We start from the raw sequence: 20,537 nt of genomic DNA on the forward strand, positions 1-20,537 counted from the left end.
TGATCAGGAAACAAACTTCTTAACACAGTCACACCTGTATCTACATTATATAAATAATAATAATGAAATTATTGTATACAGTGCTCAAGTGCACCACAACTTGTCAAAGGTGCGTATAAAGCATATGTAGTAATGTACAAATGAGTGAACAATGTATGAGTCAAATACATGCCTGTGTGTGTATGGAGGGGAGAAAATCAGGTGAAGTGTTGGCGAATCTCAGGAAGCATGGAAGTTTTGAAGGATACAGTGCTCTGACAACTAACAGTTTGTTCCATGCTTCAACAACTCTTAGCGTGAAAGAATGTTTCTGAAAATCATGGGAGCTGTGCTGTTTTCTTACTTTGTAAATATGTCCACGGGTGTTAGACAGGTGGAGTTTGAAAAGGTGCTCAGAGTTATTGTTTGTAAGATGGTTAATAATTTTATGGGTGTCTGCCAAGTCAGCTTCCAGACGCCGGAGTTTCAATGTATCCATACCCAGGGAAGTAAGGCATTCAGAATATGACAATAAAAATAACAAAATAGAACTTTGTTGAACTCACTTGTGATAAAGCTACACATTGATAATGGTATCCATACCATGGAACACCAAGGACCAGTTTCTGAGAAGGAATTAGCATTTTTAAATATTCTTGAATTCCTGAAATAGAAATAATAAAAATATTAAAATAGTTAACTTTTGGAGAAGTGATATTCTTGTATATTTCACAGTAGGCGCAGGAGTGGCGGTGTGGTAAGTAGCTTGCTAACCAACCACATGGTTCCGAGTTCAGTCCCACTGCGTGGCATCTTTGGCAAGTGTCTTCTGCTATAGCCCTGGGCCAACCAATGCCTTGTGAGTGGATTTGGTAGACGGAAACTGAAAGAAGCCTGTCGTATATATGTATATATATATATGTATGTGTGTGTGTGTTTGTCCCCCTAGCATTGCTTGACAACTGATGCTGGTGTGTTTACGTCCCCGTCACTTAGTGGTTCGGCAAAAGAGACCGATAGAATAAGTACTGGGCTTACAAAGAATAAGTCGCGGGGTCGATTTGCTCGACTAAAGGCGGTGCTCCAGCATGGCCGCAGTCAAATGACTGAAACAAGTAAAAGAGTAAAAGAGTAGACATGAATATTAGTTTCGTTTTGGGATTTGGTTTGCAAGATTCTTTATATGAGTTCGTGTGTTGAAGCATATTCTTTTGTGTCTGGGGAGAGTAATTTTCTTTTTGTACCTTATAATTTAACACACTCAGCGGTAAAATTTCCACTTATTTGGAGGCCTAGTACTTAATCGATTGGTCCCTTTTGCTGAACTGCTAAGTTACAGAGATATAAACACACCACCATCGGTTGTCAAGCTATGCTGGGGGAACAAACACAGACACACATACATATATATTATATATATATGTATGTGTGTGTGGTTTGTCCCCCTAGCATTGCTTGACAACTGATGCTGGTGTGTTTACGTCCCCGTCACTTAGTGGTTCGGCAAAAGAGACCGATAGAATAAGTACTGGGCTTACAAAGAATAAGTCGCGGGGTCGATTTGCTCGACTAAAGGCGGTGCTCCAGCATGGCCGCAGTCAAATGACTGAAACAAGTAAAAGAGTAAAAGAGTAGACATGAATATTAGTTTCGTTTTGGGATTTGGTTTGCAAGATTCTTTATATGAGTTCGTGTGTTGAAGCATATTCTTTTGTGTCTGGGGAGAGTAATTTTCTTTTTGTACCTTATAATTTAACACACTCAGCGGTAAAATTTCCACTTATTTGGAGGCCTAGTACTTAATCGATTGGTCCCTTTTGCTGAACTGCTAAGTTACAGAGATATAAACACACCACCATCGGTTGTCAAGCTATGCTGGGGGAACAAACACAGACACACATACATATATATATATATATATATATATATATATACATATGTACGACGAGCTTCTTTCAGTTTCCGTCTACCAAATCCACTCACAAGGCTTAGGTCGGCCAGAGGCTATAGTAGAAGACACTTGCCCAAGGTGCTACGCAGTGGGACTGAGCCCAGAACCATGTGGTTGGTAAGCAAGCTACTTACCACACAGCCACTCCTGTGCCTATGAGTGAAAAGAAATAATTTTCATTTCTTTTTTATCGAAACAAATAAAGGAGGTGCTCAAGTGAAGTTGAGACAGAGACAAAAAAAATCATTGTTTAGAGAACAAACATCAAATTTGGGCCAAAAACTTTATGTAACCCCACACTTCTATACATTTCATCATTTACAAATAAGACCATGGCCTTCAACATATAAAAAGAATACATGTATATAAGCAAAGAAGGTAAAAAAGCAGAGGCAAAGGACATGGACCTCACCCACTTTAGGTTATTGTTTTTGATTTTTTCTACAGATAACCACCTTTTCGACTGCAGAGATTTTGAATCATCATCATCATCTTCATCGTTTAACGTCCGCTTTCCATGCTAGCATGGGTTGGACGGTTCAACTGGGGTCTGGGAAGCAAGAAGGCTGCACCAGGCCCAGTCTGATCTGGCAATGTTTCTATGGCTGGATGCCCTTCCTAACGCCAACCACTCCGTGAGTGTAGTGGGTGTTTTTTACATGCCACCGGCACAGGTGCCAGGCGAGGCTGGCAAACGGCCACGATCGGATGGTGGTTTTTACACGCCACCGGCATGGAGGCCAGGCGAAGCTGGCAAACGGCCACGATCAGATGGTGCTATTTACATGCCAGCGGCACGGAGGCCAGTCGGAGTGGCGCTGGCAACGGCCACAAATCTGCAAAAAAATTGGCTTTTCAAAATTTCAATTTTTTTTACCTTTTTGGTAATTTGTATTTAGAAAGTGGATCTTCGGTTTTGCTGTTGTTTCTAGCTTGTCGTACTTTCTGGTTGGAGCGTACTTAAAAATTGAAGATTTTGAAAACCCTGAAAACATGTTTTCAAAATTTTAATTTTGCCCCTCTCCACCCCTCTGGCAAAAAAAAAAAAAAAGAAAAGTGGGCGGGGAAAATTAAAATTTTTGAAAACGTGATTCGTCATTTAGCTGCTGTTTCAAGCATGTCAAGTTTTCTGTTTAGATACTTTTTATGTCTGCTATTTTTGTGGGAGGGAAGGGGGTGTTTATTTATTTATTTGAAAAATTGAAATTTCACTAAATTTTGCAGAATCAGAATCTCCACAGTCGAAAAGATGGGTTTCTGTAGAAAAATACCATAAAAAATAACCAAAAGGGGGTGCAGTCCACGTCCTTTACCGCTGCCAGTAAAAAAATAATATATACCGTAAATCCTCGAGTATAGTCCGCCCTTGAGTATAATACGCAGGCGATTTTTAGGGGGCTGTACCTCTGAAAAATCTAAACCTTGTGTATAATATGCACCCCTTCTCTAACTTGAGTCAAGTAGGTCTATATAACATCCTTGGTTTGTAAAAATGTATACAGTAACGTCCTTTATTATTGTTATATATATAACATAATGCAAACGTGTAGCTTTTTTGTACATTTTGTTTGCAGAAAATAAAGAAATAACAGTAATAACGTTTAATAAATGTTGCTTACTGCAAGTTATGGATGATTCTTTTGACTTCATTGCTTTCAGGCTTAGTTTAAGGTATTTTCGCGCCCGACATCACAAAATGCGCCTGAATAAACATTGCCAGACAGCAAATAGAGACTTGGACATTACTTAGAAAATATTTTTCATTTTTAACCTCGTATATAGTACGCACTAGGGATTTTGACCTTTAAATTTTGGAAAAAAAATGCGGATTATACTCGAGGATTTACGGTATGCACATATAAAAATACAAAATATATAGAAGTGCCTGTCAAGAAAAAATATATACAAATCAACTAAAATAAGTAATCAAAATGGATTACTAAAACATCAATTAAAAAAATTTTTACCTCTCAATTAAAATATATCAAAATATTTATATACAGGAAGTACTGATAATTAAAGCAAAATTAATTACCACTTTTTGCGAGAGTATAATCAGAATTCGGACCAGCAATACATGGCCCTTCTATCTGGCTTCTCTGGTCATATGACATAACGAATAAGAAATCCGTAACTGTAGATAAAGCTGTAACGTCATAGCATCTGTCGTCAACACAATGGGGGTTCCAAGAAACATCAAAGGTCACCTGAAGAGAGAGAGAGAAAGAGGTTAATTCAATTTACTGCATTTCAGAAGTCCAGAAGTCTGATGCAGGCTTCCACCTGGCCAGCTCCTGTCAAACCATCCAACCCATGCTAGCATAGAAGAAGGACGTTAGATGAAGAAGAAGAAGATGATGGTGATGGTGATAGTGGTGATGGTGATGGTGATGATGAAGGAGAAGAAAAAGCACAAAGCCAACATTTTCAGAGGACAGGGTAAGTCAATAACATTGACCCCTACAAGGATGAAAGGCAAAGTCAACCTTACCAAAATCTGACCTTAGAATGTAAAGACAGGCAAAAACCCAGTCAGGATTTTGTCCAACATGCTAATGATTCTTCCAGCTCGCTGCCCTCAGTTTGGTTAATATATTAAAGGATCTAACCCTTTCATTATTATATTTATTTTGAGATGCTCTGTGTTTCTTTCAATTACTTTAAATATAAGAAAGAATTTAGTAAAATAACTTAGTTATCATTAAGCTAGTGTTAGGAACATAAATTGTGACTAAGGTTTGGTGGAAGATTTTAATTCAAAACTTATGAAAACAAGACATTTGTACTCAGAGCCAGAGCTGGTTTCAGCCGGGCTGGTAACGAAAGGGTTAAATATATAAGGCGGCAAGCTGGCAGAAACGTTAGCACACCAGGCAAAATGCTTAGCGGTATTTCGTCTGCGTTACGTTGTGAGTTCAAATTCCGCCGAGGTCGACTTTGCCTTTCATCCTTTCGGGGTCGATAAATTAAGTACCAGTTAAGCACTGGGGTCGATGTAATCGACTTAATACCTATGTCTGTCCTTGTTTGTCCCCTCTGTGTTTAGCCCCTTGTGGGTAATAAAGAAATAGGTATTTCGTCTGTCTTAACATTCTGAGTTCAAATTCCACCGAGGTCAACTTTGCCTTTCATCCTTTCGGAGTTGATAAATTAAGTCCCAGTTGCATAATGGGGTTGATCTAATCGACTGACCCCGACCCCAAAAATTTTGGGCCTTGTGCCTATAGTAGAAAAGAATATTTAGATATATTAATAGACATAGGCATGGTTGGGTGGTTAAGAAGTTTGTTTCACAGCCACATGGTTCAGGCTCAATCCCACAGCCTGTATCTTAGATAAGGGTCTTCTCCTGTAGCTCAAAGCCAATGAATATCATGTGTAAATTTGGTAGACAAATCAAAATCAAAGTGAAATTCGATGATGGGCATGAGCACAATATGAGCGTGATCGTTGACAGAGCAGCTAACGGGCTTCCGTGCCAGTGGAACATAAAAGGCACCATTCGAGTGTGATCGTTGCCAGCTTTGCCTTACTGGCACTTGTGCCCCGTGCTAGTAGGGTGCTAAGAGCACCATTCTAGCATGATCGTTGCCAGAGCGGCTAACTAGCCTCCGTGCCGGTGGTACGTAGGAGGCACCATTCGAGCGGGGTCGTTACCAGTGTCGCCTTACTGGCACCTGTGCCGGTGGCATGTGTAAAAAAATTCGAGCGAGGTCGTTGCCAGTACCGCCTGACTGGCCCTCGTGATGGTGGCACGTAAAAGCACCCACTACACTCTCGGATTGGTTGGCGTTAGGAAGGGCATCCAGCTGTAGAAACTGGAGCCTGGTGCAGCCATCTGGTTCGCCAGCCCTCAGTCAAAATCATCCAACCCATGCTAGCATGGAAAGCGGACATTAAACAACGATGATGATGATGAAACTGCATAGAAGCCTGTCATACATTTTGTGTATGTGTGAGTGTGTGTGTGTGTGTGTATGCATGTATGCGAGCATATGTGTGATTGTGTGTCAATTGCTGGTTGAACTGAGTCTTTTGTTTACAGAGATCATGTCAGACATGTCAAGTTTCTGAAATATGCTTTCATCACACTGGACTAAAAATAAACAACACTGTTTGCTTGTGATACCACTGTTTATTACTGACATATATACACGAAAAGATGAAAACAGTACAAACTCACTCTCTCTCCCACACACACACATTAAAACCAAATTTTTCAGTCTTTGTTTTGATATATATACTAACCCTGCAAATGTGATTCTCCATGACTTTCAATCAGTTTGTATGGCTTGTTTAAAATGGAAAACATCTGTAGATGGATGGAACCACTCCGTCGGTTACGACGACGAGGGTTCCGGTTGATCCGAATCAACGGAACAGTCTGCTCATGAAATTAACGTGTAAGTGACTGAGCACTCCACAGACACGTGTACCCTTAACGTAGTTCTCGGGGATATTCAGCGTGACACAGAGTGACAAGGCCGGCCCTTTGAAATACAGGTACAACAGAAACAGGAAGTAAGAGTGAGAGAAATTTGTGGTGAAAGAGTACAGCAGGGATCACCACCATCCCCTGCCGGAGCCTCGTGGAGCTTTTAGGTGTTTTCGCTCAATAAACACTCACAACGCCCGGTCTGGAAATTTATATCATCATCATCATCATTTAACGTCCGTTTTCCATGCTAGCATGGGTTGGACGGTTTGACCGGGGTCTGGGAAGCCGAGAAGCTGCACTAGGCTCCAGTCTGATCTGGCAGTGTTTCTACAACTGGATGTCCTTCCTAACGCCAACCACTCTGTGAGTGCAGTGGGTGCTTTTACATGCTACCAGCACAAGGAAGGCCCGATCGGTTGGTGGTTTTTATGTCCCACCAGCACGGAAGCCAGTTAAGGCAGCGCTGGCATCAGCCACGTTAGGATGGTGCTTTTTACATGATCTAATAAAAGATTGAGTTAGAATTCTTATGTTGATGAATATTAATTAGCATACAATTACAATTAATTAAGAACATTACAGCAAAATCCCTAGCAAATTCCTTGATATCATCATCATCATCGTTTAACATCCGTTTTCCATGCTGGCATGGGTTGGACGGTTTGACCGGGGTCTGGGAAACCAGGAGGCTGCACCAGGCTCCAGTCTGATCTGACAGTGTTTCTACAGCTGGATGCCCTTCCTAATGCCAACCACTCCGTGAGTGGTTTTAACTATAGGCACAAGGCCTGAAATTTTGGGGGAGGGGTCTTGTTGATTTCATCAACCCCAGTGCTCAACTATTTATTGCATTGACCCCGAAAGAATGACAGGCAAAGTAGGCTTCAGCAGAATTTGAACTCAGAATGTAAACACAGAATGCCACTAGGCCTTTTCTCTGACATGCTAACAATTCAGCCAGCTAACAGTCTCATATTCCGCAATATCGGTTTCAAACTTTGGCACAAGGCCAGCAATTTGAGGGAAGGGGATAAGTCGATTACATTGACCCCAGTACTCAACTGGTACTTATTTTATCGACCCTGAAAGGATAAACAATCGTCATTGTCATCATCTATTTCTTTACTATCCACAAGGGGCTAAACACAGAGGGGTCAAACAAGGACAGACAAACGGACTAAGTAGATTACATTGACTCCAGTACGTAACTGGTACTTAATTTATCGACCCCGAAAGGATGAAAGGCAAAGTCGACCTCGGCAGAATTTGAACTCAGAACGTAATGGGCAGACGAAATACGGCTACGCATTTCGCCCGGCGTGCTAACGTTTCTGCCAGCTCGTCATTGTGATCATCATCGTTTAACATCCGTTTTCCATACCAGCATGGGTTGGACGATTTGACTGAGGACTGGCAAACCAGGAGGCTGCACCAGGCTCCAATTTGATCTGGCAAGGTTTCTACAACTGGATGCCCTTCCTAATGCCAACCAGTCCCGAGAGTGTAGAGGGTGCTTTTTTACATGCCACCAGCACTTCCTTAATATCATTAATTAACATATGTAAAAGATTAAGAATGACTTACTTGATAATTCTTGTTGATACTTTTCAACATTACACTTGTCCGATTAACCAGCTGTGTAAGAGCATTTCGCAAATCTTCTCTGGTCAGTTCCAATGGGTCTTCGATGTCAAAATTTACGCCATCGTAATGATACTTTTGAACTTCTTTAATTTGATCTTTGATCCATTGATTGCTATGAGTAATGTTTAAAAGCTGCTTAACTGGGTACTTTACTAAAATAATCAATAAAAAAATATTAAAAGCAATATTAAAAAATTCAATAAATTTTTGTAGCATTTTTAGCAATTATTCTCAATTCCGCCCCCCCCCCCCCATCTTTCTCTCTCCCTTTCACACACACACAATCATTATTATCATTATTTAACATCATTGAAACAAATTCGATGACTGGCACCCGTGCCAGTGGAGCGCTAACAGCTCCATCCGAGCAGGATCACTGCCAGAGCAGCTGTCTGGCTTCCATGCCGGTGGCACGTGAACAAAATATTCGAGCGAGGTCGTTGCCAGTGCCACTGGACTGACTCTTGTGCAGGTGGCACAAAAACACCATTCGAGCATGGTCGTTGCCAGTACCGCCTGACTGGCCCTTGTGCCGGTGGCACATAAAAGCACCCACTACTCTCGGAGTAGTTGGCGTTAGGAAGGGCATCCAGCTGTAGAAACTCTGCCAGATCAGATTGGAGCCTGGTGCAGCCATCTGGTTCGCCAGTCCTCAGTCAAAATCGTCCAACCCATGCTAGCATGGAAAGCAGATGTTAAATGATGATGACGATGATGGGTTTGGATGGTTTGACAGGAGCTGTGGCATGTTCTGTAATCTGTTTTGGTTTGGTTTCTACATCTGGATGTGTTTCCTAGCACCAACCACTTCACAGGGTTTATTGGGTGCTTGCTTATATGGCACCATCACCAGTGCTTTTAAAGTGGCACAATGACCAGTGCCCTTCATGGGTAAGCATTACCAAGATGGTTTTAGGATATCAATTCTGTTCTGTTCATCATCATTTAATTTTTCTACATTTGCATAATTTAAATAAGAATACGCTAGGGCAGATTTGTTTTTTTACACACCTGTTGCCAAACCACACCTGTTGCCAAACCACACCTGTTGCCAAACCACACCCATTTCCAGTAATAATCTTCCAGTCTACATCAAAGGCATTTAGCATGATTTTTATCTTTTATTTGTTTCAGGCATTAGATTGTGGCCATGCTGGGGCACCAGCTTGAAGAACTTTTAGCCAAATGAATTGACCCCAGTACTTTGTTTTAAGCCTGGTACTTATTCTATCGGTCTCATTTGCTGAATCACTAAGTTAGAGGGACATTAACACACCAACACCAGACAGTGGTGAGGAACAAACACACACAGAGGTATGATGAGCTTCCTTTAGTTTCCGTTGACGAAATCTTTTCACAAGGCCTTGGTTGGCCAGAGGCTATAGTGGGCGACACTTGCCCAAGGTAATACACAGTAAGACTGAACCCAGATCCATGTGGTTTGGAGACAAACTTCTTACCATGTAGCTAAGCCTGCTGTTGACACATACATAGATATATTTATACGGATAACATTGTAAGAATTTATAAACTTTCAAGACAACGTGAGATAATTAATTTTTGGAACTGTGGACCTAGAAGTGCTTAGGCTATAAATAATGCCACATAGATAATTAGGGAGTAGCTTGCTTGCAAACCACATGGTTCTTGGTTCAGTTCCACTGCGTGGCACCTTGGGCAAATGTCTTCTACTATAGCTTCAGGCCGACCAAAGCCTTGTGAGTGGATTTGGTAGACAGAAACTGAAAGAAGCCCTTTGTGTGTATATATGTGTGTGTGTGTGTGTGTGTGTGTGTTTGTGTGTATGTATGTTTGTGTGTGTGTGTGTTTGTGTGTGTGTATGTTTGTGTGTGTGTATGTTTGTCCCCCTAACATCACTTGACAACTGATGCTGGTGTGTTTACGTTCCCGTAACTTAGCGGTTCAGCAAAAGCGACTGATAGAATAAGTACTAGGCTTACAAAGAATAAGTCCTGGGGTCGATTTGCTCGACTAAAGGTGGTGCTCCAGCATGGCCGCAGTCAAATGACTGAAACAAGTAAAAGAGTATATTTATATATATATATCTTGTCTGTAATAGATTTGTGACCATTCGGTGGTACAGAAGTATTTTTTGACTTCTATCATTAGCAATATAGGTACTCAAGTAGTACCCTTGTGTATATATGTACATATCTAATAATGTATGTATATATTTTATTAATTTGCCTGTACGGCTGATAATTTGCTTACCACTTGTGATGGTATTTTAATAATACCATCCCTATATATATAATATATATATATATATATATATATATTATATATATATATATATATATATATATATATGAAAGGTACAGGAGTGGCTGTGTGATAAGTAGCTTGCTTACCAACCACATGGTTCCGGGTTCAGTCCCACTGCATGGCACCTTGGGCAAGTGTCTGCTACTATAGCCTCGGGCTGACCAAAGCCTTGTGAGTGGATTTGGTAGACGGAAACTGAAAGAAGCCCGTCGTATATATGTATATATATATATATATGTATATATATATATATATATATGCGTGTGTGTGTTTGTGTGTCTGTCCCCCTAGCATTGCTTTACAACCGATGCTGGTGTGTTTATGTCCCTGTTACTTAGCGGTTCGGCAATAAGAGACCGATAGAATAAGTACTGGGCTTACAAAAGAATAAGTCCCAGGGTCGAGTTGCTCGATTAAAGGCGGTGCTCCAGCATGGCCGCAGTCAAATGACTGAAACAAGTAAAAGAGTAAAAGAGTATATATATATATATATATTATATATTATATATATATATATATATATAATATATATATAATAATAATAATATTAGAGAGTATGGCTAATAGTGGTTTTATCTCTAATTCATATTATATATATATATATATATATATAATATATATATATATATATATATATAATATATATATATAATTATGTATGTATGTATGCATGCACAAATATTTTAGCTTGCTGTCAGAAGATGGAAATAAAATCAAAATATTTTGTAAATCAAATTGAAAGTTTACAGAAAACAAAACATTACAAATATGACAGGATAAGCTTTTCTCATCAAATAGTTAACACTTGTACAATAATATGTATAATATATCAAGATATGGAAAAATACATATATTTACTTATCTAAAAATAAAAAAATTAAAATGACATGACAGTTTTTTATGGGAAAAAAAATAAGTTCACTGATGACCAAACTAATGTGTAATTACTTGCTATTTATGTCAGTACAAATATTTCGTTAACGAGGATGACAATTACATATTAAATAATGAAATAGATTAGCAGAGTTGTCATGACAAAACTTGACATAAGATTTCACTGATTTTTATGTGAATCGCATGTGCTTTACTTTGGGGGTTTTATTCATTTCAATCATTTTACTGCAGCCATGTTGAAGCAGCCCCTTTGAGGGCTTAGCTGAACTAATCGACCCCTGTACTTTATTTTCTTTTTTTTCCAAACTGCTAATTTCTGGGGACATAAATAGGATCTTTTTGGTTTGAACGGCAGCTTTTAACATAATTTCTAGGTAAATAAAAAATTTTAAACTTCGTATACTGGTAGACTGTGTTTATAAAACATCTTTTTCTCTTGGCTTTATTGAGAAAATTCTGTAGTTTGTAAGATATTTGTTGTTTTTTTTTCTTCAATTTCTGCAATTTCAACCAATCACTGATGTCTATTGAGTTAAAAAACATTCTGTTCCGTATGAATATGTCCCTCGTTTAAGAAACAGATTGGGTATCATTTGTGAAGAAAAAGATACCCTTCCCCCACCTCTAACCCTAACCCTAAAATAGATTGAAATGCAATAGATTGATACTAGGGTCATAATTATGGGTGACAATTTCATATGACACTGTTAGAAAAAACTGCCGTTCAAACCGAAAAGATCCCATAAATACACTGACACTAGTTGTCAGGTAGTTGTAGGGGACAAAATAATAAATAAATGCACCCTTTTAAAGCCTAACCAGGCTCATGGGCCCGGTTTCCCGGTTTCTATGGTGTATGTGTTCCCCAGCTGGATGGGACGCTAGTCCATCGCAGCGTTACTCAGTTTTGTCAGCTGAGTGGACTGGAGCAACGTGAAATGAAGTGTTTTGCTCAAGAACACAATGCGTTGCCTGGTCCAGGAATTGAAACCATAATCTTACGATCATGGTACTGACACCCTAAAAACTAAGCCATGTGCCTCCGCTATGTAGGGGACAAACACAAGCATAAAGATAAAGGCACACACACCCATACAGCTGGCAAAAATTAGTAGAAATTGTATTTCAAAGGGCCAGCATTGTCATATTCTGTGTCATGCTGAATCTCCTTGAGAACTCACATTAAGATTACACCATGTCTGTGGAGCGCTCAGCCACTTGCACATTAATTTCACAAGCAGGCCGTTCTGCTGATCAGATCAACTGGAACCCTCATCATCATAACCAATGATGTGCCAGTTTTAAATACAGGGTGGCCCAAAAGTTGGTTTACATTTATCACGTAAGCATTTTAAATTTCTTTTAAAACACGTTATTACATTCAAATTTCTATCTTACAATTAACTAAATTAGCATAGAATAATGGTTTCATATTTTTTTATAATTAAGGATATATATATATATATATATATATATATATATAATCAATAATGATAAAGGGTAAAATTAATTAATCAATTTATAATTAATAATCTTACCAAGTAGTTTGGTATGTTAAAAGAAGTATTACTGTCCGGGAGATATCTTATGGTAATAGAATAATATTTTAATTGCTATTTCTAAATTTCGGTATGTGGTGAAGCAATTTTGCTAAACCCTAATTATAATTATGTTTATAATTATAATAATTTTTGTATATATATATATATTGTTACGGTTTGGCTAGTGCAGTATTTCTTGCTGACCCACTTTTGGGTGTGGCGCTGGCACGTCTGGAAGAAAAGTAACAGTCCTTTGTTTACTGGAAGATTAATGGGGTTTGGAGGGACCTTGTGACCTTGTGCGGTCGATTAGGGGTCAGAGAGAGATGTGAGGAAGAATCTAGCAGTAGTGAGAAAAAGATAGAGTAAGGAATCTCAGGGCAGATAGAGAGGGTATAAGCCGTAGAGACAGAGGGAGAGAGCAAGTGAGGTTTTAGGTAGTTGGTAGTCGGTCGTCAAAGAGCACAGACGGATCTTGGAAGTTGGCAAGGAGTTGGAATTTTAGGAGCAGGCGATTGGGATGCGAGAGTTGGCAAGCTGGAGTTAGCAGTATTGAGAGAGAGATGAGGTGCAGTATGGGACACTGGCGATTCTGTTAGGAATTAAGGTATTTAATTATGTATTGATATGTGTCACGATGTAAAGAGACAGTGAAATGAACATTGTGAATTGAGTAGAGGACTTGTCGATGTGTCGATTATCGAGTTGTGGTATTTATGTTCAGAATTGTGTTGATATGTGTAGAAAAAGACTTTAAAGAACTGTGAACGTTATCTGTTGAAGTGATTTGGAAAAGAACTGTTGTCTTCGGACGTGTACCTTTGAAATGCTGATGTATTGACCTTGTTGTGTCTCCGGACTGTTATATTGTTACTTGCATGTTGTTAAATGCTTTGATCTGTGGTATACCCGTATGATGTATTGATTTGTTGTTTGCCTTAAATGCTTTGATGTTGTAACCATTGATTGTCATATAAACTAGTTGTTGAATGTAGGCCAGTTGTGCCTTGCCTCATTGCGTCTCTCTCGATTGCCTCTGGGCCGCTGCTGTTGTTGTTGTTGTTGTTGTGTATCTCTCCTCTCTCCGATGAGTTTCCGTAGCTTATTCGCTGCATCGAACGGGCCTGTGTGAGGATTTCCGTAACAGTTCGAATCGGAGGTCCCACCCTCGTAACAATATATATATATGTACACACACACACACACACACACGCATATATCATTGTCATTTACCATCCATTTTTCATGCTGGCATGGGTTGGACAGTTTGACATGGAGGTGATTAACAGGGTGCTGTCTAGACTCCAGCTGTCTGTTGAAGCACACTTTCTATGGCGACAATTATTCGGTTGCCATAATAAAACTCCAAGTTTTGGATGTCAGGGGGAAAATCTGCTCCGGCATCTCATCAGTTATTAAGACAAACATATATATATATATATGTATAGAAATTAAATATAAAATATAAATTACAAAGTGGGACAAGAACGCAAAAACACACAAGGAGACGACACAAAAGAACAGCCGGGTCACTCGAAGCCTCTAATCTTCAGTCGGGAACCGGATCATCTTAGTAATTTCGGCTGTTTAATCTCGATATCACTCCGACCCGGCCAGCCCCTAGAAAAATCCAAACCACAGGCATTGGATTTCTTGGAAAGAGGGTCGAATGTATACGGAACAAAGACAGGATGCCACACGAATATAAATACAAGAAACAAAAATATATATAAAAAACAGAAATAAAAAACACGAAGGTGGACAGTACAAGGACAGGAGCGTCTTACGACTTTAGACAATTTTTAACTTATCTATATACGTATATATATATATATAATATATATATATATACAAAATAAGAAAATGGAGAAACACATCTTAATCAATGATCAACTACCAGATAATACCCAATCACATAATTTATTAAACCATCTGGGAAGAGTCATTCTCTTTTAGTGTCTTATTATTTAACACACTTACCCGTTCAGTTTCCACTCATTTCTTCATTTTTTTCTAAACTTTTTGTTGTGTCTTGCAATCTTTTCAATAAATGACTATTGTAAAGATTGCAAGACACAAGAAAAAGTTTAGAAAAAAATGAAGAAATGAGTGGAAACTGAACCAGTGAGTATGTTAAATAATAAAGCACAAAAAGAGAATGACTCTCCCCAGATACAACAAAATATGCTTCAACACACGATCTCACAACACCACTTGTATGACCCTGATGCTTGTTTACAGCTATCACATGAAGGCAAAACTTCAAGAATCTCACACACACACACACACACACACACACAAACAAACTGATAGGTGAAACTTGAAGTTGTACTCAACTTGATCTTTACAAGATATCTATCTACATACTTATATATTTATTATTCTTTTACAAGAATAATGTTGATAGTGACTTTGAAGTGTCAGTTTTCATTGGGCTTAACATTTTTGCTACCAACCCAGCTCAAATGGCATATGCCGTAGTGGTTAAAGAATCTTGCAAACCAAATTTGAAAACCAAATATATATATATATATTTCTTCAAAAACTATGTCACTGTATGAAAAAATTTTATAACATTCTTCTGACATAATGACTCAAATATATTTTATAACCTTTTAAAACGAGCCTTCTGTAGTTTTTTCACATTTTACTATATATTCAACCACGTGCTTTCACACACCAACTTTCTCACCTATATATATATATATATATATATATATATATATGTGCATGCCATGGATTGGGCTGTTTCACAAGAGCAAGCAAGCTAGAAGACTGCACCAAGCCCTACTGTCAGCTTTGGCATGGTTTCTTTGATTGGATGACCTTCCAAATGCCAACCACCTTACAAAGAAGACTATGGGCTTTTATGTGGTACCAGCAGCAGTGGGGCCACCAAGTAGCTTGCTAGACAAGCTCCCTTAACTAATGGGGAGGAGTACCGAAGGAGGTGACTTCATGTCAGGTGAAGAGAGAATAGAGTATGATAGTGTGAAAGAAACAAGTGTCTTACAGCTAAGAAGGTATATGGTTACCTAAGAAGGTATATGGTTACAAAGGCGGTGAGCTGGCAGAAACGTTAGCACACCAGGCGAGATGCTTAGCAGTATTCCGTCTGCCGTTACATTCTAAGTTCAAATTCCGCCAAGGTCGATTTTGCCTTTCATCCTTTCGGGGTCAATTAAATAAGTACTAGTTACGCACTGGGGTCGATATAATCGACTTAATCCATTTGTCTGTCCTTGTTTGTCCCCTCTGTGTTTAGCCCCTTGTGGGTAGTAAAGAAATAGGTATATGGTTACCTCAGTAGGGAGAGAAGAGAGGGGAAGGAAAATGAGAGAGAAGTAATTAGAATTTTACTTACCTAAACGTATCACTTTGACATTATGTTCATGAGCCAGACACATCAACCTGGTGTCCATATAACCAAAAGTAACAATAGAGGTCACCTTATTCCAGTCATATTTCAACCAGGACTGCTTGCTTTGTTTTACACTGAAGATGAAGATCTGAAAGTAACAAACATATTCACAGAATTTCAATAAAATTTAACAACATCATCATCATCATCATCATTTAACGTCGCTCTCCATGCTAGCATGGGTTGGACGATTTGACTGAGGTCTTGCGAACCAGACTCCAATCTGATCTGGCAGAGTTTCTACAGCTGGATGCCCTTCCTAACGCCAACCACTCCGAGAGTGTAGTGGGTGCTTTTACATGCCACCGGCACGAGGGCCAGTTTGGTGGTACTGGCAATGGCCACGCCCAAATGGTGCTCCTTACGTGCCACCTGCACAGAAGCTAGTCCAGCGGCACTGGCGATGACCTCGCTAGAATGTTTCACGTGCCACCAGCACAAGTGCTTAACCAGTTTGATAATAAAGATTGTTTGTCAACATAACATGGCAGTCCTTGTTTAGGACAAATATTGCTATAATTTAGCCCCAGGAGTCATCATCTCCAGCTGGCTATACAACACAATCTGTGTCCTTATATTTTCAAACAAGGGAATTTATCCAGCTGGAGATGATGTCTCCTGGGGCTAAATTACAGCAACATTCGTCCTAAACCAGGACTGCCATGTTATGTTGGCAAACAATCTTTACTCCAAAGTACTGTGGCTGAATATCTCTCATTGTGAGATTTAAAAATAGCAGTTTGATAATGTTCACTGCAAAAAATTTCAAATAGAATTTTGTATTAAGTTTTTATCAGTTTAATAAAATAGTGAATGAGAGATAATATTTTCAAATATTCTTTTCTCCCCAACCGGGGTCTGGGAAGCCAGGAGGCTGCGCCAGACTCCCACAAATATGTAGATGTAGGAAACCAACTTCTAAGTAACAACAGAAGTTTTTTATTAACCCTTTGCACAATACGGTGTCCTGGACACCATGATATCCGACAACGGTATGCAGTTTACGGTGTATGTGTTTAAAAAACTTTGCAAAATGTACACCATTGAACACATCTTTATTCTGCCATATCACCCTAGATCAAAGTGTAAATGTTCATGGATACACAGTAGTGGCTGTGTGGTAAGTAGTTTGCTTACCAACCACATGGTTCCAGGTTCAGTCCCACCGCGTGGCGCCTTGGGCAAGTGTCTTCTACTATAGCCTTGGGCCAACCAAAGCCTTGTGAGTGGATTTGGTAGAGAGAAACTGAAGGAAGCCTGCCATGTATAAGTGTGTGTGTATATATATATATATATACCCAACATCGCTTGACAACCAATGCTGGTGTGTTTATGTCCCTGTAACTTAGCAGTTCAGCAAAAGAGACCGATAGAATAAGTACTAGGCTTACAAAGAGTAAGTCCTGGGGTCGATTTGTTTGACTAAAGGCGGTGCTCCAGCATGGCCAAAGTCAAATGACTGAAACAAGTAAAAGAGTAAAAGAGTATATATATATATATAAACTGCATAATAATATATATTAACAACATAAACTGAATAAGGCTCACCGAATGAGACCATATCTACAATTCATTAAAGAAACATGAAGTGAATGGTGACGAGAGACAGAAAATGAATTGTCTATAATAATTGTAAAGTGTTAACGATCATTGAGGAAGAGCTGCAAACCAGCACAAACAACCTCCAGAGCAGGACTTCATCCAAAGAAGGTTACACTTTCAATTTTGTTGAATTCGAAGGGAGTTGTCTTTTTACAAGTTTGTACCTACAGACAAGTCCATCAATTCAGGAGTGTATTGTGACCAGCAGGACAAAGTAAATGCAGTGATCCACCAAAAGCATCCAGCATTTACTAATTGTAAGGGCACTGTCTTTCATTACAACAATAGCAGAACACACATGTCTTTGCAGAAGTGGCAAAAGTTACTGGGACTTGACTGAAAAGCTTTGGAGCACCCTCCATATTCACCGAATCTTGCATCTTCAGATTTCAGCCCATTTTGGTCCCTTCAAAATTCATTGAATGAACAGACTCTCAACTCTGAAGAGAACGTAAGAATCCAACTGCATGAGTTTTTCACCAGTAAAGACAGGACATTTTTTAAACATAAAATAATGGATCTGCCTCAAATATGGCAGAAGATACTGGAACAAAACAGTAATTATATCATTGATAGGATAAATCACTTTGTGTTTTATTTTGACCTAATAAACTGAACAAAAGTTTTGGCCATCCTCGTGTGTACATCATCAGTATCATCATTATCGTCGTTTAACGTCCACTTTCCATGCTGGCATCGGTTGGACAGTTGACTGGGGCTGGAAATCCAGAAGGCTGTACTAGCCTCCAATCCAATCGGGCAAAGTTTCTACAACTGGATGCCCTTCCAAATGCCAACCACTTCAAGAGTGTATTGAGTGCCATACATACACACACACACACACAAATATATATATATATATTACAGAGATGTACTTGCATAACAAGTGACCTAATCTGAGATCATGTGCTGGAACGAAAACAATTGCAGCGTGGAAGGTGTTTATAAACCATTTAAGAAACACACAAAAACCATTAGATTCACTTCAACATTTAAATTTAATTTACCAAAATATTTTTGTCGCTTTGAGACTGCGACCTCTTCACTAACAAAATTCTGTGCTGAAACCCTGGCTTGTCAGAACTCAGTCAAACTGTCCAGCCAATGCCAGCATGGAAAGTGGACATTAAACGATGGTAGTTTCATCTACCAAATCCACTCACAAGGGTTTGGTCAGCCTGAGGATATAATGGAAAATACTTGTCCAAAGTGCTATGCAATGGGACTGAACTCAGAACCATGTGGTTGAGAAGCAAGCTTCTTACCACACAACCACACCTGTATATATATATCTCATCATCATCATCATTTAACGTCCGTTTTCCATGCTAGCATGGGTTGAACGGTTCAATTGGGGTCTGGGAAGCCCAAAGGCTGCACCAGACCCAGTCTGATCTGGCAGTGTTTCTACAGCTGGATGCCCTTCCTAACGCCAACCACTCCGTGAGTGTAGTGGGTGCTTTTTACGTGCCACCTGCACAGGTGCCAGACGAGGCTGGCAATGGCCACAATCGGATGGTGCATTTTACGTGCCACCGGCACGGAGGCCAGTCGGGGCGGTGCTGGCAAACGCCACATTCGGATGGTTCTCTTATGTGCCATCGGCACTGGTATCACAGCTACAATTTCCATTGATGTTATGTCTAGTTTTCATAAGTTTTGAATTAAAATCTTCCACCAAACCTTAGTCACCATTTATGTTCCTAACACTAGCTGAATGATAGGTTATCTTACTAAATTCTTTATTATAGACGCAGGAATGACTGTGTGGTAAGTAGCTTGCTTACAAAGCACATGGTTCTCGGTTCAGTCCCACCGCTAGGCACCTTGGGCAAGTGTCTTCTACTATAGCCTCGGGCTGACCAAAGCCTTGTGAGAAGATTTGGTAGACGGAAACTGAAAAGAAGCCCGTCGTATATATATATATATATTTATTTAAAGGTGGGTACATTTTTGACTGAGAAGGAATATATTTTTTACAAATGCTTGCTACCTTACAAAACCTATATCAGCAAAGCAAACGACCTTTACTAAATCCAATAAAAACATTATAACGTAATCTCAATGCTATTTCAGAAAACTATCTCTGTTCTCCTTGATATAAAAGACAAATTTAGGTGGGGTAAAATGAGTAATCCAAGCTAAGGTAAATTTACCTTTCCAATTCTCCAGAATTACATCTAAAAAAAAGACTCAAGATATCCTTAGACATAAGGAAAATCAACAAAAATTAAAAATATTAGGTGAAATGAAAGAGAATAGGGAAAGCAGTATACAATAGGCGCAGGAGTGACTGTGTGGAAAGTAGCTTGCTTCCCAACCACATGGTTCTGGGTTCATTACCACTGCGTGGAACCTTGGGAAAGTGTCTTCTACTATAGCCTTGGGCCAACCAAAGCCTTGTGAGTGGATTTGGTAGATGGTAACTGAAGGAAGCCCATCGTATATATGTATATATGTATGTATGTATGTGTGTACATGTTTGTGTGTCTGTGTTTGTTTCCCCCAACATCGCTTGACAACCGATGGTGGTGTGTTTACGTCCCTGTAACTTAGCGGTTCAGCAAAAGAAACCGATAGCATAAGTACTAGGCTTACAGAGAATAAGTCCTGGGGTCGAGTTGCTCTACTAAAGGCGGTGCTCCAGCATGGCCACAGTCAAATGACTGAAGCAAGTAAAAGAGTAAGTATAAAATTAAGGAAGCTTGGCTAAATCAAAACCCCTCAACATACTTAGATTCTTCACAATCTGCTGGAGTGGTTCCCTTCCCAATCCATTTA

General features: G+C 39.4%; 1 protein-coding gene across 1 annotated transcript in view; it reads right to left on the reverse strand.

The window, feature by feature from the left end:
- The window catches only part of LOC115211879 (di-N-acetylchitobiase), a 30,312-nt gene that overhangs the window by 4,661 nt on the left and 5,114 nt on the right, over positions 1–20,537 (reverse strand). Inside the window, exons 2-5 of the mRNA XM_029780618.2 lie at positions 16,098–16,242; positions 7,953–8,164; positions 3,966–4,137; positions 546–643 (exon numbers count right to left, since the gene is read on the reverse strand). Coding sequence (XP_029636478.1) covers positions 546–643; positions 3,966–4,137; positions 7,953–8,164; positions 16,098–16,242 — 627 coding nt within the window. The remainder of the gene's footprint in view (positions 1–545; positions 644–3,965; positions 4,138–7,952; positions 8,165–16,097; positions 16,243–20,537) is intronic.

Source organism: Octopus sinensis, linkage group LG5 (assembly GCF_006345805.1).
Source record: "Octopus sinensis linkage group LG5, ASM634580v1, whole genome shotgun sequence".
Classification (NCBI taxonomy): Eukaryota; Metazoa; Mollusca; class Cephalopoda; order Octopoda; family Octopodidae; genus Octopus; species Octopus sinensis.